The sequence below is a fragment of the Pteropus alecto genome, unplaced genomic scaffold (assembly GCF_000325575.1).
Source record: "Pteropus alecto unplaced genomic scaffold, ASM32557v1 scaffold14, whole genome shotgun sequence".
Classification (NCBI taxonomy): Eukaryota; Metazoa; Chordata; class Mammalia; order Chiroptera; family Pteropodidae; genus Pteropus; species Pteropus alecto.
In genome coordinates, this window is record NW_006436810.1 from 6,071,343 (window position 1) to 6,095,744 (window position 24,402).

Consider the following 24,402-nt stretch of genomic DNA (forward strand, 5'->3'; position numbering starts at 1 on the left):
TGGGGAAACCAGATGAAACCAGAGATTATTCTAATAGAGACTGCGGAGAGATTTGTCAGTAGAGTCAGAAACAGATCAATTTCGTGAAGATTTTTGTGAGTGGGAAACCAAAGTTATTTAGCTGGAATTAGAGGGATCTTGATGGAACATTTTCAACCTGCAACAAATCTGGGGTCCAAAGATAAAAGTATTGGCTTCCTCATGGAGCAGATGAGCTACAAGAAGAGACCACACTTGTTTGCCAGGGTAAGAGACTCAGCAGAAAATGAAGTAGAAGAGCCATAGGAGAAAAAAGCACAACCATAAAAGAAAACTGTCACTCTAAATGGCGGACTGTCCGTGGCCACATTCAAGAAATATCAGTAGAGCTGAGTAACTGCAACAGAGACCACATGGCCGACGGAGCCTAAAATATTTATTCTCTAGCCCCTAACAGAAAAAACATCTATTGGACTAGACCTCGCCTTGAAGCTGATTTGGAGCAAGTAGCACAGTTTGCTGTACAACAGGCCCTGTGCGGCTAGCAGAGACCCATAAACATTTTCCTGGAGAAAAAGAGAGCCCAGATCATTTCATATTCATAAATGGCTGAACAAAATGTATGGTAACTCCAAGGTTCCTGGGTGCAACGACAAGCAAATTCTTCCACATTCAACTCCCTCCTAAAGACACAGACGTTAACGAAGACCTAGTTCTTGGCGGAACTTGTCGGATATGGTCGACCAGCCGTACGTCCTGAGGAGTCCGTGTCCTTTGTCTAAGCCTGTCAACACTCTCCCAGTTCCATCCTAAGAGAGGGGAAAGGAGATGCCTTCTGGACGATCTAAAAACAGGCCGCCCGTCCTTTGTAGCTGTTGCCACCACTCACGAGAGGTTCGACAAGGACAGTACCTAGTGTCCACGTCCCGGTGAGGTTACCTTTTCTGAATGTCTCCCGTCTTTGCTCTGCTTCTCTGTTGACGCGATTCTGTACCGGTTCAACTGCAGGCCCCTGGTCTTCAAGTTCGTCTTCTGTTTCATCGTCGCTGTAGGGAACCACTTCATCGTTAGGCTGAGAATCCTCCTCAAATGTCGTCTCTGAGTCTCTTTCTGTACTCATTCTGCTGGCAGATTAGAGCTACCTGGTTTCAAAGAAAGGGAAACCAGAGTGAATTATGACCTGTGCCCAGTTTTGGGTTGAATTCTGCTTGCATTGAGTTATAACGCCCTTTTAACCAAACACTATCTTACTAACATGTAAATATGTCTGAATAATGACTTAAAAGTTCAAATTAGCATGCAAATAAGAACAAAACCATTCATTACTGATTAAATGCTTGGATGAGAATTGACGACAACAAAAATAGAGCTGCAAAATTTTTTTAAAGGGAGTAGACAAACTTCAAGGTTCTATTTCACACTGTAGGTCTCTACCCAGCGAAGTCAATTTAATTGGCTCACATAGACTTTCAACTAAAATGAAACAGATTATACAATATCAGAGTACAGCAGGCATAGTAAGAATTAGCACTGTCTGGCGAAACAGTTTGCAAACAATGATGCATACAGACATTTATTTGAATTGTGGGTCTAAGGAATTAGATTTCTTACTGTGGATGGTCAGTGGGGTTTGAAAACCACTGCTCTCAGATAGCTGGTTTCTGCTGTCACTAATATTCTGAGCCTTTCCTCTGGTACATTTTAAATGCAAGTTTAGGTCCTCAGATTTTGCTATGACTTCCTGGGAACACTCTCAAGCCAATTTTCCTAACTGCCACCAACCATTCCTTGCAGCTAGCATTCATGTTTGTGTATAAACCACTGTATTAAGTGACTCTACACAAGTAGAAAGGACAACATTAGTTACATTTATATTAGAAAAAATATTTACACAAATACCTCAGGACAGACATACAGCCTGGCATTATTTACATAACCATCATACTGCCATGTACTCAGTACTGTTAATAATAGCAACTCATGTTTATTTAGTGTTACCTGCACGCCAAGCCCTGCTTGAAATGGTGTGTACACATTGCCTCCTTGAAACTTCCCATACCACCGTGGGAAAGGTGTTCTTATAATCTCTACTCTACACAGGAGAAAAGTAAAACTCCACTGTTGGATAACTTGCATGATAATCATTAAAAGTTTGCATCAAAACCAACTGCTTTCCAAGGAGAGATTTTCTATATTCTACTTTTATGTTACAGTTTGTTATAAATTTTAATCGAGGCTTAGTTGCCTTGAGTGGGACTGTTTACTGATTGCATGCTTTGTACCAAATCTAGTCTCTTGGATGTCTAAATTTTTATAGCCATAAGTGTACATCTAGAAAATGTTTAAATATTTATGAGGAGTCTGTCCAGTGTTATTTAAAATGTTGAAACTCAGAAGCAACTGTGTTCTTCTTTGGCACAGATGTCCAATGATTGGCAACTGTGTACATAAATTGTGGCCTCCTTGTACTATGGGACAGTGGATGACAATTTAGATCATGAGCAGAAGGGCTTTTAATGACATTGCAAATGTCCAAATGCATTAGGTTGAAGGGTAGGTTAATAATCCATATGCACAGCACAGTCCCAGTTCTTCATGGACACACATTTATTCATTTTCCAAAATTCCAACAACTGCCATGCATGATTTTAAGTGAGATGATGCATGTAAAGTACTCAGTTCAGTGTTTAGCTACAGTAAGTACTCAACTGTTAGTCATCGTTATTGTTAACAATTATTCCCATAATCGGAAAAGTTGCTGATAATAACAACTGGAATCGTATGTCATTTTCAGATACTTGGCTATGAAATACTTGTGAAGCGAATACATGCACAAAATCCTCTGTCCTGTTTGTTAGTGCTGAAGGAGAGGAACAAAGGGAACCCAGGCAAGAGAGATTACTTTTCTGCCTTTGCAATAAGACTCTGAAGTCAGAAGGAATAAATACACAAACTTTTGTTGCAAGACTTATAGATTCAAATGAAGAGAAAGTGGGGGCCAAAAATATTGAGTTTTGCCACCAATGGGGTATGATCTGTATGGATACACAGCAAGGGCAGGAACTCAGAGGCTGGGAAAGGTCAAGCGTCACTGATCAATGATATCTTTGTTGTATGTATTAATTCGTGTCCAGAGCGACCCAAGCTTAGACAGCAAGTAAGATTCACAATATTCATTTTTGCTCATTCTTTGTTATCTTTTCTACAGCTTTTAAAGTCCTTAACAAGAAAGAGCATTTCTGAAATGTGTTTTTCCTACTTAATTTGCTTCTTCTTATTATAATTAAAGATAAAATATATGATATAAGATGTTGCAACATAGTAAATTAGTGTATTACGTTTCTACATGTTCTATACTATGTTTTTATTGTACGCTTTATACTAAATATAATAAATTACAACTCTGGCAGCAGAATCTGAGTTGCCTCCAGTGATCCCGCCATGTTTTGTATAATCTCTTCCTATGTTACAAGAGACTATAGCTTCCTTCTTGCCAGCCAGCTCTCCCCACTTCCTGGCTTCGATAAAGCAGGTGCCCTACAGAGAGGTCCATATAACAAGAAACCGAGTGAGCATCTAGCCAATAGGCAGAAAGGAACTGGGGTCTTCAGTCCAACAACCCTCAAAGAAATGAATTTTCCTTGTATAGCACGGTAACAATAGCTAACAATACTGTATTGTATATTTGAAAGTTGCTAAGAAAGTCGATCTTAAAAGTTCTCATCACAGAAGAGAGAGAGAGCAAGGAATTGAAAACCTATCTGAAGAAATAATGACAGAAAACCTCCCTAACTTGGTGAGGGAAATTGACCTACAAGCCCAGGAAGTTGAGAGTCTCAAACAAGATGAACCCAAAGAGGCCCACACCAAGACACATCATCATTAAAATGCTAAAGGTTAAAGACAAAGAGAGAATCTAAAGTAGCAAGAGAAAAGCAATTAGTTACCTACAAGGGAACGTCCATAAGACTGTCAGCTGATTTATCAACAAAAAACTTTATAGGCCAGAAGGGTTTGGCACAAAATATTCAAAGCGATGAAAACCCGGGATCTACAACCAAGAATACTTTACCCAGGAAACTTATCATTTAGAATTGAAGGACAGATAAAGAGCTTCCTGGACAAGAAAAAGCTAAAGGAATTCATCACCACCAAGCCAGTATTACAGAAAATGTTGGAGGGACTTCTTTAAGAAGAGAAAAATATGTATCAAAAGTCTAAATGAAGAGTGTCAATCAATAACTACATATCTATCAATGAGTACTTCAAATGAAAAAGAATTAAATGCTCCAATCAAATGAAAGAGTGGCTGAATGGATAAGAAAACAAGACCCTTACATGTGCTGCCTACAAGAGACAATTCAGATTAAAAGACACACACAGATTAAAAGTAAGGGAATGGAAAAAGATATTTCATGATGGACCTAAAGGGTAGTGTGCCGAGTGGAGTAAGTCAGACAGAGGGGGACAAATGCCATATGATTGTACGTATGTGTGGAGTGTAAAGAGCAAAACAAACAAATAGAAACAAACTCATAGACACAGAGAACATTTTGAGGGTTACTAGATGGGAGAGGGGTTGGGGGTTCGATGAGAAAGGAGGAAGGGATTAAGAAGTACAAACTGTTAGTTACAAAATAGTCATGGAGATAGAAAGTATAGCATAAGGAATATAGCCAATAATATTGTAATAACTATGTATGGTGTCAGACAGGCACTGGTTTTATTGGGGTGATCGCTTTGTGAGTTATATAGATGTCTAATCACTATGCTGTACACCTGAAACCAATATAGTATTATATGCCAACTATAACTGAAAAATAAAAAAAATATTAAAAGTTCTCATCACACACAAAAAATTTGTAACTGTGATGTGATGAATGTTAACTAAACTTATAATGATAATGTTCCAGTATATACATATATCAAATCATTGTGTCGTACACCTTAAACTAATACAGATTTATATGTCAATTATATCTGAATAAAACTGGGAAAAATACTTTAAAAAACATGAAATGAATTTTGCCAACAACCACATGAATTTGGAAGAAGGTCCCTCTTCAGTCCAGGCTGGGCTGACACCTGAATTGCATCCTTGAGAGAGACCCTGAAGCAGAAGACACAGCTAAGCCATGCTCAGATTCCTGAGCCATCGAAACTGTGAGAAGCTGTGTTGTTTTCAGCCACTATGCTTTGGTATAATATGTAGCAATAGATAACTGCTACACACATCATTAATCACAAATAATAATAATTCTATAGTGAGGGCCTAATGTGGCCACTAACATTTCCAACTTATTCTAAGGAGCCCCGTCCAAGAGGCAGTAGGAATTCTTGTTATCCTGGTTCATCCAGACACAAGCCACATCTTGTTTGGAATCTGTCCAATGCTCTTGAGAGTAAAATCTGACAAGCTTGGTGGCAGTTGTAATTAGACAAAGAATCTTATGAAGCAATAGTAATAAAACATATCTAGGATCTTGATTAAATTTAAACTTTATACTGTTATAGAAACAATGTGGTTACTCTCCCTAGGACAGAGTTCGATTTTTTTTTCTTTTTTAATTTCCTCCCAAACTGAAGCCCAGAAAACCCAGAAGCCTGGGATAACTAACGTAAAACTAAGGGGCCCTTTAATGTCACTGCTGTGGGGATAGTTCAATCTGGACCTTTACTCCTGAGAGAAAAGGCTTCTCTGGGCCCCCGGCTTCATCCTTCACTCCTCTGAAAGACCGCCCCTTGTGCACTCTGCCACAAAGAAGACGGACCCCCATGTCATATTGTACAACTTAGATGGCCGCCATTGAAAACGGTGCAGGGAAACCTCACAGCTTTGACTTTTGTTTGTTTGTTTTCTTGTTAAAACTCAAAGGATTTCTTGGTCATAGGTCCAGCTCTGTCATGGTCTCCCCAACATATCCTGGTAATGATGGCTATTTCTTGTTCATATTAGGCAGCCTCTAACAGTTCTCTGAGTATTTTTCATGCACATCATCTCACACAATTATCATGGAATTATTCTGAGACGTGTGGCCATTTTCCCAATGAGAAATCTGAGTTGGTCAAGGAACTTGCCCAAGGTTATTTAAGCGGTAACCTTGTGATAGCTTCACCAAGTCACTCCATAGGTGGTAATGTCAGATTGGATTCAGGCCCCCTCATCGCATAGCCACACCTGTTCCAGGTGTGGTGCAGCAAACGCACCCGGATTCAGACTGGAATTCAAGCTCTGTCCAGTGGGCATCAGAGCCTGCTCCCCAAAGGCAAGTGTCAACTGCTTTCCCCTTCGACACACTGACTTAGAGCCTCATTAAGTCACAAGGAAAACCTAAGCAAAGGAGATGGAGAAACTGACAAGCAAAACAAAGCAAACTTTGCGATCTGCAGACAGGTGTCTCTTACAGCAATGAGTGTTAAATTTTTAAATGCTTCCCAATTCATATCACATTAGAGGGTACTGAAGTCAATAATTATTTGCTAGGTGTTTTGAGCTGGACCATGTGGGAGTCACAGAGGTGAACAAAAACTCAGGGTGGAGGGAAGAGAGCTTTTCAGGCATGAGGGACAACCGGGATGAAGATGCAGTGACAGGAAAATACGAGGTACCCGCCCGGCAGAGAGACGTAGCGGTGCAGGAACTGGCGAGAGGCCGCGTAGAGTCACTTTCCCCAGCCCACGGGGCCTAGACAAGTCTTCGCTCCAGGAGCAGAAGGAACCACTGAAGATGTTTGCCGGGAAAGAAATACGATCTGTGCGGCAATTCAAGGAGACTAATCTGATAGAGGAGGGAGTGTGTGGGTGGCCAGGAAGATGAGAACCAGGCAAAGAGACCGTGCAGAGGTCAGAGTGGACACTAAGAATCTCTCGGTCCTGGCTTTGTCATCTGTAAAACCAAAGAGTTCGGTCACGTTACCTCCGCAGCCACGGACAGCAATGGCACTCAGTGCATGAGTGGAGCTGGAACAAGAAGGAGCACAGGCCTGGATTAGGGTGGTGGCCACCAGAAAAATGTGTTTAAAATTAAGACAGGGTGGGGCTGCCATTCTTTTGTCTGGAAAACTAAGAAAAGAAGTAAACAAAAGACTAGTATTGGTTCCCATAGAATAATAATGCCAGAATTCTCAAAATGTTTATTTTGGAGACTCAGCCTCAATCCACAATTATTTTTATAAAAACACTGAAAGTTACCAGGAGAAAAGCATTGTTATTTTTACATTCAAGCTTCATGCTTACTTGTAAGGGACAATGGTCCCATTTTTACTTCATCACTATTGTCTCTGTGATTAGGTTTAATGATATTCATGCTTAAATAACAGAAAATCATAGAGGCTTTACAAATGATGGCTGACTAGAAGCAAAAGCTCCAAGGTAAAATAAAAAGTCTTTTGTGTTGAATTAATTTTAATGTTTGAAGAGTCACCAACCTATTGATAGATGGCTGCATTACCAAAAGATTACACTACAGAAAGAAGAATCAGAAGTTTTCGAGAACTAAACATAAACCTTAAAATTTTCAGTCTCCAAAGAAACCATTTCTATTCCCCATTCGGATGCAATAGGAAATTGCTGGTTTGAATAAAAGTGTAGTAGAAGGGGGCAGATATTGATAAGTAAATGGAAACAGTAAACACGCAGGGAAAAGAGTACTCTTACTAGCAATCAAAGAAAGGTGAACTGATGAAAACATATGATACGTTTATGCTTATTATGTTAGCAGTATTCACTGACTGCATCTGATGCTGGCTTTGGTAAAGCCGAATGCATTCCCACAGACACATGCACTGCTGCTGCTAGCATTGAAATTGGTACATTCCTTATGGAAAACAATATAATAACACTTTATATACCAAGAACTCTAAAGATATTTATAGCATTTGACCTGATAATCTCATTTATAAAAATGCTTCCAAGGGAAATAATTAAACAAGTAAATTTACACGACATTTTTTATTGCTATTGTTGGCTAAAAAAACAAGAATAGAAACCACTTGAAAGTCTAGCAGGATAATGGTTTTATAAATTATGATTTTAGTGTAGCAATTAAAAACAGCCATGGAAAAATATTAATGTCGATATTAATATTAATTAACATTACTATTGATGTTAATGTTAACATTATTTAAATGTTTTTAAAAGTATTAATATGAAAAGGGGGAAGACAAATCAGAATTGTGTCTTATTACTGAAGCTTTGTGAGTAATACATATGTATACTTTAGAAAATAACTTTTGGTCTAAAAGAAGAGACCCACCATGTGTCGAAATAATCACCAATTGATAACACCTACACACCCCTTGTTGAAGACTTAGAACATTCACGTATGTGTTGAGATCATTTCATGAAATCTTCACAACATATTCAAAAGGAAGGCCTATCCTCATTCTGCAGGTTTTATGGAGGCTAGGTGACTTCTCCAGGGTCATACATGAGGGATCAACCAAGTCTTTTTGCCCTCAAATCTCTTAAGATTTGTCACAGAGCTGTTCCAAGGGAAAGAAAAGTTATATCAGGGTATTGCTTTCTGTACTGTCATGCTTACACACACTTAATTTACTATCCTCCTTTCTCTCTGCAAATGACTACAAAACCGAAAACGGTAGCATGAAAGCTGGTTGGCTTCATCCAGAGGCTGTCTCTGAGCTCAAAGAAGGGACGGCTTGCATGTCAGGGCAGGAGAGAGGAAACCTACCAATTTGTGTTCTTTGTATCATTGCACCTTCGCAATACATCATTGCACTTAAGGTTCCAATTTTCTCCTAAAGATCTAAGAGCCCTTGCTGACCAACAAATGCTATGTGCTGGTGGAGACCCCAAACCACTGGCCTTCGCTAAACCTCTGTGCTTCGAAGGACAGCAGGCCTCAAGAGCCCTGGGCAGGGGTCTAGTGACAGAGTGATTAAAAGGTTAGCAGTTCCTCATCCTAAAGTTCTGTGGCTTCAGCAGAAAATGCAAATTCCCTCCTGGTACCTTTTGATACGTAAGTGTTTCAAATTTTCCAAATACTCATATGTAACTATGTTTCAAGGCTTAAATGGCTCTACGTCTGATTGACACATCAAGTCCATATAGGACACTGGTTTGATATCTTTTCTAGACACTGCCATGGTTGCATGAGTGCCTTTGATTGGCCACAGAGCCTTACTTCTCATTCCACTTGAGAGTTAACACCTTCACAAGTCCTGGATCCCAGAAGTCTAAGGGTTGGCAAAGGCCACATCTGATGTTTCATCATTGTCACTTCTGCTGTCTTTAAAGTCAGCTTAGAGGACTCAGCTTATAAGCTCTTCCCAGACAGCTGAATTCACACCTGGAGTTTTGGACCAAGATCATAGTGCAAACATGTCGTTAATATTTTATACGTCCTTGGAGATGCATTTGGCTCGAATGATCTCCAGAGTTTCCTATAGACAGTCAACAATTCTAATGATCTGTTCTGGCTTTCAGATTTTAAACAAGTTAATGAACAGGAGTGTCTAAGTTCCTAGATATCTGATGGGTTTGAAGACTTGTGTTGATACTTACAATGCAGAGCTTTGGGAGCTCCCCCACGTTTTCCTGGGACAATAGTAATGAGCGTGGACAATAGAACTGACTATGCATTCTTTATACCAGGCACTGGACCAAGGGCTTGACATGCGTTATCTTACTTCATTCATTGAGGGTCAAATTATCCTCATTCTACAGATGAGGAAACTGACACTAAGAGATGTTAGGTTCTTTGCCCAAGGACAAATAGATGGTAACCGGGATAAAATGCCTTGTCAAAAGTCTATGTTCTTAGTCACCACGCTCAGTGCCTTCATTGTACCTACTAACCACAGGAAGAGATAGTCAATCCAATTTACAGCTGATGAGACAAATAACTAAAGGACATACAGTTAAATCTGTGTTTGGAGCTAGAATGGGTGGGTCCTACCCGGTCCCACCCTTCTTGATATCTTCTGATTGCTCCACTCAGGATTTGACCTCTGCAGAAACTGAGGTGGGGGAAGGGCAGAAAATGGAGGTCATTGCTGGCAAGCATGTTTTTACCCTTGCAAAAGAATCTCTTCCCAGTCACCTCGAATCCAGGTGTCTAATGTTATATGAAATGCCTTTTGTTATCTTGGGGGAAAGCAGTCCTTAGAGCTGCCTGGTTTCCTGCTCTGCTTTCTTCTGCCCTCTACCCTGCCCATCCCCCACACAACTGGTCAGGTGGTTTCTCAGAGGTGCCCCTTGGCAGTGCTCCCGAGCAGAGCCCCTGGGGCAGTGGGACCCAGCAGTTCAGCTGCTGCCTCTTTTAAATTGAACTATGGCGATCCACAGAATTTTAAGAATTATGGCTTAAAAAAAAAAAAAAAGATACAATGATCACTGCTGTAGCCCATCCTCCCAGGGCACTAAGAATGAAATATCACGTGTGTGATATTGGGATTTATAATAAGAAATATATATTCGGTTTTCATCCTGTTTCTGGCACAGAGCTCCTAAAACCCTTAGAATTTCCTAAGTGATGAGAGTGACAAAGGTGATTTTCGGAAAGCACCTAAGTAACCTACGAATGGGGCTGGTTGCCAGGGGAACCAACCATGTGATGGACTTCAGGGGACAGTAGAGGGGCTAAAGACTGGGTTCAATTGCCAAATGCCAGTGATTTAATTAATCATGCCTATGTAATCAAGCCTCCCTGAAAACCCAAAATGATGGGGTTCAGAGTGCTTCCCCGTTGAACACGTGGGAATTTGGGGTGAGTGGCATGGAAGCTGTGCCCCATCCCCACACCTTGCCCTATGCATCTCTTCCATTTGGCTCTTCCTGAGTTATATTCTTTTATAATAAACCGTTAATCTGATAAGTAAAATGTTACTCTTGAGTTCTGTGAGCCACTCTAGCAAATTAAGTGAACACAAAAAGGAGGTTGTTGGAACCTCCAGACTATAGACAGTCAGTCAGAAGCACAGATGACAACCCTACTTGCAATAGGGTGTCTGAAAGAGGTGAGCAGTCATGTAGGACTGAGCCTTTCTCCTATGGAATCTGATGCTATCTCCAGGTAGATACTATCAGAATTGTATTGAGTCGTGGGACACCCAGCTGGAGCTGGAGAATTGCCTGGTGGTGTGGGAAAACCACATGCAAGTTGGAATCGGGTGCAGAATCGTTCATGTGTCTCATCTAAACTCCCACAGCTAGTCAGCTAAAGGCCACCTTGGCCAACGGGGACCTACAAGGGGGAGGGGGTATTGGTCGGCTCAGCTTGCAGGTAATAATGAAGTGCAGCCCCTTTAGAGGATTCAAAAAACTAGGAAAATCCACTAAAAAGTCGTATAATTTTTATTACTTTATTATCAGCGTGAATAGGCAATGTCAGTGATAATACTCCTCCTCTCAAAAATCTCTTTGCTGTAGTCACTGCTCAGTTTTAATAATACATAAGCTTCAAATAAGCACTTTAAACATTTTATTTATCCTGTGATAAACACTGGATTCTCTGGAAGTGAGTTCTGAGAACTCCTGGTTACACAGCCCATCCGTCACATGCAGGTCTAGCTGCATGCGTTCTTACAGAAGTAAAGTCTGTGGGGTTCGAGGGTGCTCACTTCCCAGTTAGTGTCTCCTGTCTCTGCCATTTTATATTCCTCAGCTTGCAGAGCAGATTTGAAATAAACAATTATAAAGAGACAGAAGAGTGAGATTAAATTTAAAACAACCCATCAGAAAACAGAATGCTTCCTTCAATTCCGTCACCCTCTGTGATCACTTGGAGTTTTAATCTGTATTCAAAGTTTAAAACAGTGAGTTCTGACTTATTGCCAAAACTTTAAAAGTGAATTCAAGTTCAATTAAAAAAAAAAAAAATGTTACTGCCGGGGTTCCTTTTCCAGCCATTATTCTTATTCATTTAATTTCAGGAATGTTAACTGAAAATAATTTTGTCCTATAGAGGAGGAGTGTTAAAAAATGATCTACACCGCATGTCAGATCCTCGGGGGTACCACCGCTGGCCAGTGTCCAGCTCCTGGGCTTTCGATCTGTTCCCCTATCACACCGCCTGCTGAGGGTTGAATCATGTCGTCCCCACTTCTCCTTTATATGTTGAAGTCCTAACTCTCAGTACTCCAGAACGTGACCTTATTTAGAAATAAGATTGTTGCAGATATAATTAGTTAAGATGAGGTCATTAGAATGAGCCCTAACCCAGTATGACTGGTGCCTTATAAAATGTGGACATTTGGACATCGAGACAGACACACATGCAGGGAGAATGCCATCTAAAAAAAATTGGAGCTATGCTGCCATAAGCCAAAGAACTACTCAGCTGGAGAGAGACTTGAACTTGATCCTTCCCTAGCCCCTTCAGAGGGAACATGGCCTTGATCTTGAACTTTGGACCTCTAGAACTTGAGGCAACACATTCCTATTGTTTAAGACACTCTCAGTTTAAGGTATTTTGTTACAGCAGTTCTAGGGAATTGATAACACTCTTTAAATGTGTAGTTTTAATAAGTTCTTTAATTTCTACAGAGCATATTACAGTCGAATACAGCTTACTCTACGTCTACAAATCCAGATTTCACCTCCCACCATGACAGTGTACCTAAAAGGAAAACCTATGGCTAGCTTTTGTAACGAGTTATATAATTAAGAAGTAAATGACCACATTTTCTTTTCTCTCCTCTAATTACCCAAAGATAAAACATGCTAATTTTTTTTGCCGCTTAACTATGTCATAAAGTTATTTGCAGTGCATACCTGGAAGAAGCAGCAAGTATTTAATACAAATAAGGACAGGCTGCGCAAATAGAGATGACTAATGCAAGCCCTGTACAAACATCTACTCTGATCTGCATTTTAAGAGAACACATAACCCCATAGAAATATCTGACATTTATTAAACATCCTCGAAATGTTTTGAGGTTTTAAAGAAGTTCCAATTAAATAAGCCTTCTGCTCTATCTCTTAAAAAATATGGCTCCAGGAAAAAAACCCATTCATTCCAGAACTTTTTTCTGTGGTGACATTTTCTCCTTCCCTTTAAAATCTCTGTATACCTTTTTGGGGAGCAGTCAAACCCAGTGATCAGGGCTTGGGTTTGATTTAGCAATACCTACCCACTCCAACCCCCACACACTGAGGTATGTAATATAGATAGAACATTTTTTAAAACTCTGAAGTGAAATAAAGTGTGAAACAATCAACCAAAATACATTTAAATTTTTTTTTGCTCTTCCAAATCCCTTCTTCTCCTTAGATCCTGGTTTTGACCCTTACATCCTGCAAGGACTTTCTTGAATGCAATTGGACTCTAATAACAGAAAAATTACTTCTTCAACCCTATTGTTATCATACTATTTACAACTTTTTTCATACATTACTAATGATAATGCACTTTTTTTTAAAATGTGTAACTTCACCTGATTTAGGGGAAGGTGTACTATAGAATTCTCAGTTCAGTCAGGAAGGTCATTTCTTCATTTAGGAAACAGGGCTCACTGTCATTGTCCCCTGTGGGTCTGGGTGAGTAGTCCAGAGGACACCCTCCCACCTCACCCCCTCTACCTCCCACTCTACCTCTGCTCTCAAGAGCAAACCTTCAACTGTCCATCATAAATCAATGCCAGGGATAAATTCCCAACAAATAGCCAATTTAACTGGCCATTAACTTGCTATTTCAACACAATAATCCCCCTGACTTCTCAGAACTCTTGAAAAAAGGAAAAAAAAAAGTGTAAAAATAAAGAGAAGAGCTTCAAAAATAAACGAGGCATTTAAATCATCCATAAATCACCATAGCCAGGTCAGGAATAAGCCATGAGTGTCTACATAGTGCACAGCCAAAGAAAAAAATGACTTTAAAGCCTTTAAATGGATTTGAACTTTACTTTAGATACCTGGAACTATTTGAAATCTTTTCAAAGCATGTTTTAAAAGCACTCTGAAAAGACTGTACTCTAGATGTACCCTCAATACTTCAGAGTTGGGACACATATGCTGTCATCATGTAGTCAATGAAAAGCCAAACTACACTCAAGACCCAAAGTTAGTGGTTTGGCCACAAAACAGGCTCCCTAGGAGCTCTTGACCAGACCTGCAGGTCTGGTCCCTGGGCTTATCACTGGCTACCACCCCAACCCTTGCTCAGAGGCCACACTTTTCCTCCTTCACCTTGGTGAACTTGTAGCTTAGCTTTCTAAAGTCTAAAGCCTATGAACAGGCAATGTTGCCCTAACCTTGCTGCAGTTAGCACTGTGGATGTTTGCAATATGTCACATGAGGTTTTAATGCTTGTTTTGCTTTAAACACCTAGGCTATCAATAAGAGAAGAAGTATGCAAATGAGATGTAAATTTTGCTGTTTAGACCAAATGCAAAATACAATCATCACTCAGCATCTCTTAAAATCTGAGCCAGTGACTCTCAAGAAACGGCTGTCACAAGTCAGGTCAGATTATTCAGGTTGCCTTCAAAAGTAATTGACAGACGACTTCTGTCGGGCTCCATTATGGAAATTATTACTTTTACATCTGCATTATAAATTGGAGAGACAACATCTATCAGCTCTGGCCCCGCCCATTACAGGCTCTCTGCACTCCAGCCACCTCCTGCGGCACACAGGGACACACTCACAAAGGCACAGGGTACTCTCATTCCTTTCCCAGATCCTCACATCCCCATGTAAGGGCTTTTTCATTTGTACTCGAACAAGGTACTGTCTGCCCAGCCCATTCTTTGTATTCTGCCTTGTGTTTTGGTTTTTTTGTTTTTTGTTTGTTTTTTTTTTGTCTCTATAGAGTATAAATTCCAAAGACTCAGGACCAAGCCCTAGGTCTCTTATTGGCCAAGTGGGGAAGAGTCAGGAAATGGTTTAAGTCTCCGGTCTGAAGACAAAGAGGCTGACAGAGCTAAAATCTCAGCTCTACCACGTACAGCCTACAGGACTTTGGGGAAAATATTGTCACTAAGGCTCCTCATTTATAAAATGAAGCTAATGCCTACCTTACAGGGTCCTTGTAAAGCTCAGTCTTAATCTCATATAAAACCCTCAGCAGAGTGCCTAGGACCTGGGACACAAGTATCCCATCTAATGAGTGAACAATTTTGGTGATCCATTTCATCAGAAATGCAGTAAGACAGCATAGATATGATAGAATGAATAATATTTTTCTCCTCGATAAAACTTAAGTAGTTTATTATAAACTATTATAAGCTTAGAATCCTTGGGAACTGAAGTTTTCAAGTGAAAAGCCGAATAAGGAAATAAACGTATTAGTAACCTTTACGTTTTACTTCAGAGTTGCAAAAGGTTTTCACATGCCATTAATGTACTTGATCTATACAGTGTCATTGAAAAGTAGATTATTTTTGTTTTATTCTCTGTGATATCTCCATGGCTCAGAACAGTATCTGACACATAGTGGACCTTTAATAAAGAATTACGAAGCAAATGAATGTTATAAATGAAGAATCGAGCTCGGAGTTCAATGTTGTACCCAGGTTCTTAGAACTCATAACAGGTAGAAGACCAGAACCAGGTCTACCATCTGAATCCAAAACCTGCATCCTTTCCCCTCCATTGCCCTGTCTCTTGCCACTTTCAGAGAACCATTTATTTTCTAGATGATAATAGCCTAAGATCACTTAAAAGTGGACCTTATTAGACAAGGAAACAAAACTATCACTCTTGTGTCATCTAGGGAAGAATCACAGTTAGTGATCTAACTACTTATACTTAAATGCAGATTTTTGCTTTCCTCAAAGTCTGCAGAGCAATCTTTAACATGGTATGAACAAGTGAAATGAACTAAAGTTGCAAAACCAGATTTAATGAAAAGAAGCATTGGCTGTGTTTGCTTTGAAATAACATGGGGGAGGGAGATGAAGGTGTAGATAAAAGACCATAGGCCATGGCCATGAATAAGTGGGGTTCATTATACACTGGTTTCTATTTTTATACGTTTGAAAATGTTCTCAATTAAAAAAAAAACTAGTCTTAGAATAAACCAATATGTTAACATTAGGTCACCGCTGTATGTGACATACAGGTCCTAATATGTAACACAGGTTCTAAAGGGACTTTGTGCTTTGTGTGGCCATTGGCCCATCTTGAAAACTCAAATATTAAATAATGTCTTTTCAAAGTTAAAAGAGACTATTTTTAATGAACTTGAATATTTCATAAGTGAAAAGCTAATTTCGCTGAATATTTCATAAAGTGAAAATGTCACAGAGAGCTACAACATTTTATAAATTAAAGCAACCCCATCTGTAGGGTACCTGAGGAGGCGTATTTGCTCTTTGGATCACTAGGAATATTTACCTTGTTTTTGCGCATTATAACTTTTTCCTCTAAGAATCATTTTTAGCTCAAATAAAGTCTCCATCCTTTATCACATTTTTTCTCCCCCAATAAGCTATTATAATATTATCATTCTCCCCATTGTAAGGATGAGCAAACTGAGGCTGAGAAAGGTTGCATGGAACACTTAAGGTCACATGCGGCTGTTGTCATAGCGCCAAAACTGGAATCGAGTCCAAATTCTCCAGTTGCCAAGGCCATTTTGGTGAGCCCACAGGTCAGTGACAAAGAACGAGGGGTCTGGAGTCACAATTCCTGCCAGCTGTGAGACCTCGGGAAAGCTCATGAAGTAACACTGCTGTTCCTCAGTTTGCTCATCTGTGAAATGGGTAAAATAAGAGTGCCTACCACTTAGGGCTGCTGTGAGGATGAAATGAGTCGAGATACAGAAAGCCCCTGGAACAGAGCCAGGCCCAAAGAGGGCACAAAAATATTAGCCACTGATATTCTTACATGAGCAGCTTAAACACTAACGAGGAGAAAGAACGTGTGACCAAAACTGACACTTCAGGGACAGGTGAGAAGTTACTATGGCCCTTGCTGAGGCTGAAATTTACCTTCGTTTGTTGAATCATTGATAGCGAGGGGGAATACCTAGCTCGTAACCTGCTGTGCTCGGGCCTCAGGAAAATGTCACCCTAGTAGTGATAGCGACATTAAATATTTTACTCTCCTAGCTGCTCACAACAAAGCAGCCTGGGGTGTATCCATTACCTCCTTTTTCAGATCTCCTGAGTAAAGGGGAGAACTGTCCCAAGACCCACACTTTAGAATTTAAAATATCATGTAAACACGACGTCTTTATAGTCCGTATCTGCATAATGAATAAAAGTGGGTACTTCAGAAAGAGAAAGTGTTATTTTCAGAAACAGAAACTGTCTTTACATCTGACACCTCTGCCACAATATACAGTGTCTATCTTGCCAAGAAGAGACACGCTATACCAGCCAGCCGAAAATAGTCTCAGGTCGTTTATCAACGATGTGTAATTGTACGTTGGAGAACCCCAAGCTGAATGTGTTCTTACAGTCACATATTACATTTCCACTGGAATCGCTTTATTAAACTGTTCCTATGATAGCATCCTATTTAAAAAGTAAAACTCATGTGTTATACAATCATTAACATTTCGGACGGGAAAGATTATAACAGACTGAATTTTTTTTTTTTCCTGTCAAGATAAAACATTCTGGATAAAATTTTCTGCGGTTTTGGCAATTTCACATCGACTGCTTAATCAAGTTAACCCTTGATTATTTGCATGTTTAATGATTGATTTCTTCACTATCTGTAGCTCCCAGGCTGGGCTCCTTCCTGGTCAGCTTCTGGCCACGCCTGTTTACACAGGCAAACTCCCAGAGGCAGTTTTTAACTTTTAACTGTTTAAAGAACGGGCAGAGTGGTCAATATCCTAGTCATTTCTAGGCCTTGAATACAGAGAATCCTTCTATATTGTCTTCCATTCTCTACAGAGTCACAGCAGAGCTGCGACCATAACATAACCTCCGACCATAACGTAGGAGCAGTACTTCCAGGGACAGACATGGGACTCCCCGTGCACCCATGGGAGTTGGAACAGCTGAATGCAGCCTGCGGCAACGGGTCATTTGGCTCACTGAGGGTTTCTCGTTTATTTAAATTTTAGTTTGCTGCATTGAAAATCCTGTTGATTTCGCATACAATCCAGATTTCCAAATTTTCTTAACTTGGTAAATCGGGCAACACTTGGGCAAGAAAACCACCAGTGGGGGCTGGGTAGCAGCTGTCCCTTGTGAGTGCTGTGTTACCCCGGTTGCCACAGTCCCCACCTACCCCGCCTGGACCCTCCCCACCCGTCACAGGAATTGAATTGGGAATCCCTGAGTCAAATATCCTAACTATCCTTACTAGGAAATAGTAAGACAAGGAAATTGAGGCTTAGAAGAGGTTAAGTGATTTGCTCAATGTCATGCAACTAGTAAGTGGCAAGTTGGAATTGCATTCAAGGTCTGTGTTGCTCCAAATTGGTGTCTCTAACTACCACACTCTCTTGCTCACTTGTCCCCTTTTAGCAAGGGAAATAGAACAACAAAGGGCAGGATAGACACATCTGGGTAATTTTCAAATTCTCGATCTGCAAAAGAGAAGCCACCCTCTAAAGTTAATCAATAGAGGGTGCTCTGAAGATAGCCACAAATTTGCCATAAACTTCTTAGAAAGGGAAAAGAAAAGCGATTCCATCTGAGGAACCACAGATCATTTCTACATGAGGAATCTCTTTTGTAGTTGTTTTTGACCCAGATTCACCTGTCATTAACATTTTACTCTATTTGCTTTACTCTTAGTTCCCTCTTGTGTATGTGCTGCCTGTGCATTTCCCTCTGAACCACTTGGGGATAACTTACGTCATATTCCTTACCCCTAAATACTCCGGGGTAGCTCTCATTCTCTTACATAACCATAACATAGTATCACCTTTAGAGAATTTAACATTAATAGGTTATCTGATATTCTTATTTTATCACTGACCCAATAATGTATTTCATAGTATTATTTTTCCTCCAGGACAGAATTCAGTCTAGAATCAGGAATTACTTTAAATGGGAAAGTCCTCTAATCTGGGAAGTTTTCACAACCATTGTTTTTCATCATCGATGAGACTAACATTTTTTAAGAATACATCCTCCCCCCACCCCGCCCCTGCTCATTTCCCTTTTTTAAACAGAACCTTCCTCATTTGGGCTTTGATGCTTCCTCATGAATAAACCAAGTTATGCATCCTTGCTAGAATACTGCATAGGTGATGCTGTGTCCTTCACAGGACATCATATCTGGAGGCACATAATGTCCTCACCCCTCCCTGGTGAGTTTATTTTCATCACTTGGTCAAGGTGTTGTCTGATTACTGTATATCTATATTTTTAACTTGCAATCTGTGGGGAGACACATTAAGACAATGTAAACATCCTACTCCTTATTAAAATTTCTTCCTACATGTGGCACCCCTTAATGATTCTTGCCTGATCTGATCTTTACGATATCTACAACAGATGACTTCCCAGCTCTAGAATTCCCTCCACATCTGTCTGTCAGCCTGAGCATTTCACTGTAAGTAGGGTCCCCCTTATTCACACTTTTTTGTCTATTTACCAATTGGTTATCAGTGTGAATGCATACGTATCATTTTCCCCAATGGTTTATAATTCCTTATTGTCCATAATTACTTTATTGTTCAAATAGTCCCAGGTTTTGCCAGCAGAAAAAGCACATATATCCTTGTTACAGGCCCCCATTATTCTTTGAGCATTTCTGTACTCTGTACCAAGATGTTTCAGGTTCACTGACCCTATCCTGTCCCCATCCTGTACCTTCTAGTGATATTTGAGACCAAGATCTGGGCACTAGAGGGGCTCGTTGCTAATGGGATGTCTTGATTTCTTGGCCATTTGGTGGACAGAATTAAGCAACATCTACATGTACATACAGATATACATATAAACACACATACAGGCATACATGTTATATAAGAATGCTTCTGCATGCACATACTTCAGAAATGAGTTCATACCAAAACCTCCAATTCCAATTGATCTCTACAATTTCTCTCATTCTGTATTACTTATATGCCCTTTCTTCCTCAGTGAGAAATCTGGCTCCCCGAAATATTTATTCATTTGCTCAATGCTAACTTTTTCAGACTTACTTTGCCAATATCACTACATAAAACACACTAAAATAGTTTAGGATTGTTTTGCCTGTCTCCCACACCTTGTCTAACATTGAGCATTTGCAGTAAAATGCTATGTTCATTGTTCTTTGAATTCTTTTCTTTCTTCCTCCCTCTTCCTTATGGTTGTGGTATTCATTTGAAATGCAGTCGGCTGTACCAATTTGCAGTCCCACCAGCAGTGTATGAGGATTCCTTTTTCTCTGCGTCCTCTCCAACCTTTGTTATTATTTGTCCTGTTAATTATAGCTATTCTAACCGGGGCGAAATGGTATCTCACTGTGGTTTTGATTTGCATTTGATTTGCATTTCCCTAATAGTTAGTGATGTTGAGCATCTTTTCATATATTTGTTCGCCATTTGTATGTCCTCTATAGAGAAGTATCTGTTCAGGTCCTCTGCTCATTTTTTGATAGGATTGTTTGTTTGTTTGTTGTTATTGTGCTGTATGCATTCTTTTTATATTTTGGATATTAGGCCTTTATTGGAGGTGTTACTTGCAAATATATTTTCCCATTCTTATGGTTGTCTCTACCTTGTTGACAGTTTCTTTTGCCATACAGAAGCTTTTTCGTTTACTATAGTCCCATTCATTTATCTTTGCTTTTACTTCCCTTGCCTTTGAGGTCAAATTCATAGAATTCTCTTAAGGCCAAGGTCTTTGAGTTTAGTTCCTATGTTTTCTTCTATGCATTTTATTGTTTCAGGTCTTGTATTCGGGTCCTTACGCCACTATGGAAAACAATATGGAGGTTCCTCAAAAAACTAAGAATTGATCTACCGTATGATCCAGCAATCCCTCTACTGGGATTGTCAATCCCAAAGACTTGAAAACTGGTATCTAAAAAGATATTTGTACACCGATGTTCATAGCAGCATTATTCACAGTGGTCAGTACGTTGAAGCAACCAAAGTGTCCTACGATAGATGACTGGATAAAGAAGCTGTGGTACATGTATATGATGGAATATTACTCAGCCATAAGAAATGAAACACTGCCATTTTTGACAATATGGATGGACCTTGAGATAATCATGCTAAGTGAAATAAGCCAGACAGAAAAAGTTGAAAATCACGTGATATCACTTATATGTGAGATATAAATCTAAAAGCAACAAACAAACAGAACAAACAAACAGAGACTCATGGACATGGACAATAGACTAGTGGTTACCAGAGGGTAGGGGGCAGCGGGGAGGTAGATGGATAAAGGAGTCAAATATGTGGTGACAGAAAGAAAGCTAACTATGGGAGGTAAACACACACTGTAAACATATATGTGCCTTCCTGATAACGTGTACAGCTGAAATGTATTGGATTTTGTTAACCAATGTTGCCATAAAAAAAATTAATGAATTAATTTTTTAGAAATGCGGTTGAGTTCATTCATTTCATTCTGCTTTCAGTTGTAGGGTTTTTTCCTCCTTCACACTTTACTGATTTAAATTTATTTTTGAACAAGTAGAACATCAACATGCTCCCCGAAGTTGAAACATTGCTAAAAGCTATACTTAGCCAAAAGGCTCTCCCTCACAAATTCCCTTCTTGTTCCCACCCATCCTTGTTGGTAATTAACTCCATTGTTTTCTGTTTGTTCTTCCTTTGATTCTTTCTATAAAGATAAGCAGATAGATGTATTTCCTATTTTTTATCTTTCTTATACAGAAGTAGAATACATATGCTCCTTTGTTCTTTGCTTTTTTGACAGTATCTCCTGGAAATCATCAGAAGTTCACAAACAGAGAAACATTTATGTATGTGCATAAGTTATTTCCTTGGAAAACTTTTTAAAGAAATCCATAGATCCTACTAAGCTTTGCTCTCTTTCCAATCTCTGTTCTCCAAGACAGAAGTCATTATCATCCCTCCATGTCCTAAGGTCTAGCTTGCCTTTAGGGACTCAAGTTCACTAGGGCCACAGTAAATTTAGTAACTTCCAGGTAAGATACTCATGACTTTCCATGGACTTTTCCCAGGCAAAATTTCAATCTAAAGTGGTTGCCATAAAAGTAGCAAGTAAATAAATATTTACTCATAGAAAATAATAATAATAATAAAAAAAGACCACTTTGTGAAACTTTAGTCCCTGACCCTTTAGTCCCTGACAGGTATCGGTAACTCAAAGGGCCAAACAAGGAACCAGAAAAGAAAAAAGATATTAGGATGACTCAAACCAAATCCAGCACCACTGCTAGGAAACCCAATTCCTAGCCCTGCCCTTGGCAAGCCAACTGCAGTTCAAGGTTAATTTTCTGCGACTGGTGTTGCTGGCACCTCCCATCCTTCCCACCACGAAGGAGAGTTGCTAGGAATTCCTCGCACTTTGCCACTCGCACCCAAACTCGAAGGCACTGGAGAAATCTTGTACTTGAAACTCTCGACACAGCAACAAAAAGGGGGTTAAATTATGGTACTATCCCTCCAATAGACAAAGGTCAGGGGAAAAAATAATCAAAAGTGGTTCCCACCATAATTATTTTAATAAGCATACAGAAATATAAATGAAAGAAAGCCACAGATGAATTCAGCATAGTAATATCATAATTAATAGTCTATTAATATTACACAAACACAATTGCCATCAGGTAAGGCCTGGGTAGATGACACAACTGAGGGGTGTGGCCTTAGCCCCTGTCCTATGTGAACGAAAGTCCTATCCCCAACACCCCAGTGGCTAGGAACATGGCAGAGCCAGCTCCACCGATGCCTAAGGCCCCCGTCCCGTGGTTGGCCCATTTCCACCCTCACCTCTTCTCTCTCACTTTCCTAAACTGAACATTGGTCTCCCTGGAGGGCAAGAGAAGCTAGCGGCTTCCACAAGGTCCAACTCATGAGGAATGCACATCCTGGAGTTCGATCCTGGGCCTCCTGCAAAATCTTCTCCCCTTCATGAAATTTCTGGCAGGGAAATATATCCATATTCTATGCTCATCTTTGTTCACCATGGTGTTCCATATTGTAAAAACAAAATTAAAGGCTCCAAAGTTGTTTCTAACAAAGAGAACTATATCTAGCAGAAAGATAATTTACACATCCCAAATTCGTACTTAGCGGATTCTAATTTAATTTCTTCTCTAATATTAAAATATTGCTTCTGTTCTGGAGAAAGCATTTAAAAGGATCAGTATGTCTGAGATAACACATTCTAGAATCAGTAATCATTGAGCACTTTTATTACTAAAAGTGGAAGAAGTCATAAAGATATCTTCATCTTCCCAGATGGGTGGCTTGCTGAAACGGATTTTCTTGACACAAGAGGAAATAGAGGACTAGACCAGCCAGAGGGGCTGGCTGAATCATCTCATTAAAAAAAAAAAAAAAAAAAAAAAAAAAAAAAAAGACCAGGAAACTGCGCCATCTATGCTTCAAGAAATTTTTTGTTTAAAAAAATTTCAGCTTCTCTGAAGGTCCCTGAGATAGCAGAATAGTGAAGAGAGGCTGGTCCAGCATGGCCAGCAATGGCTCTATGACTTTGGGCAGGTCATGTCCCCCGCCGGGGCTCAGACTTTCATCTGTAAGTGAGGGTTCTCAACCACTGGTTCTAAGGTGGGATCACACATCAGAATCCCATGGGATGCTTTAACAATGACAGATGGCCGAGCCTGGACTGGGCAACGAGAGACGACTGTCCTGGAGGCATCTTTAGAAGATGTCTGAGACTCTATCTGGCACTAAATTTCCTAATTTCATCAAATTAAAAAATTTTTTTTTCTTAATCAATTGGCTATTTTTTAAAAAAAATTTAGGTTTACAGAAAAATTAGCAGAAAGTACAGAGAATTCCCATACGCCGCCCCCTCAGCCATCTTCCTCATTGCCTTTATTATACCATCCTGCACTAGTATGGGACATTCTTATTAACTGAAGTCTATCGTTTACATTAGGATCCACTCTTTGTGTTGTACATTCTACAGGGTTTGACAAATGTTTGACAATAACATGTATGTTTTCTAGTTTCAAGAATACTCTCTTGAGTAAGTCTTGCTCTCAATAGTGGGACACACACAAGGAGGTGAAAGGAATTGAGAAGTACAACTTTCTAGTTATAAAAATAGTCACAGAGATGTAAAGTACAGCATAGGGAATATAGACAACGACATTATAACTATGTGTGGTGTCAGATGGGTACCAGACTTATTTATATTTCATAAGCTATATAAATGTCTAATCACTATGTTATACACCTGAAACTGATATAATATTGTATGTCAACTGTAATTAGAAAATAAAATTTTTTCATTAAAAAGAGTGGGACACACAGGTAAAAGGCAGCAGGACAAAAGGAAAGGCTGCTTACATCCACTGATCCTAAAGTTAAGACAAATCAAAGATATTTACATTGAACAAAGGTCTATGCGTCCAAATACCATAAACACACAA

The 24,402-nt window shown here is 39.6% G+C and overlaps 1 protein-coding gene across 1 annotated transcript in view; it reads right to left on the reverse strand.

Moving 5' to 3' along the window:
- The window catches only part of ATP8B1 (ATPase phospholipid transporting 8B1), a 108,273-nt gene that overhangs the window by 54,080 nt on the left and 29,791 nt on the right, over positions 1-24,402 (reverse strand). The window contains exon 2 of the mRNA XM_006913748.3: positions 919-1,121. Within this exon, the coding sequence (XP_006913810.1) occupies positions 919-1,099 (181 nt within the window). The 5' untranslated portion in view covers positions 1,100-1,121. The remainder of the gene's footprint in view (positions 1-918; positions 1,122-24,402) is intronic.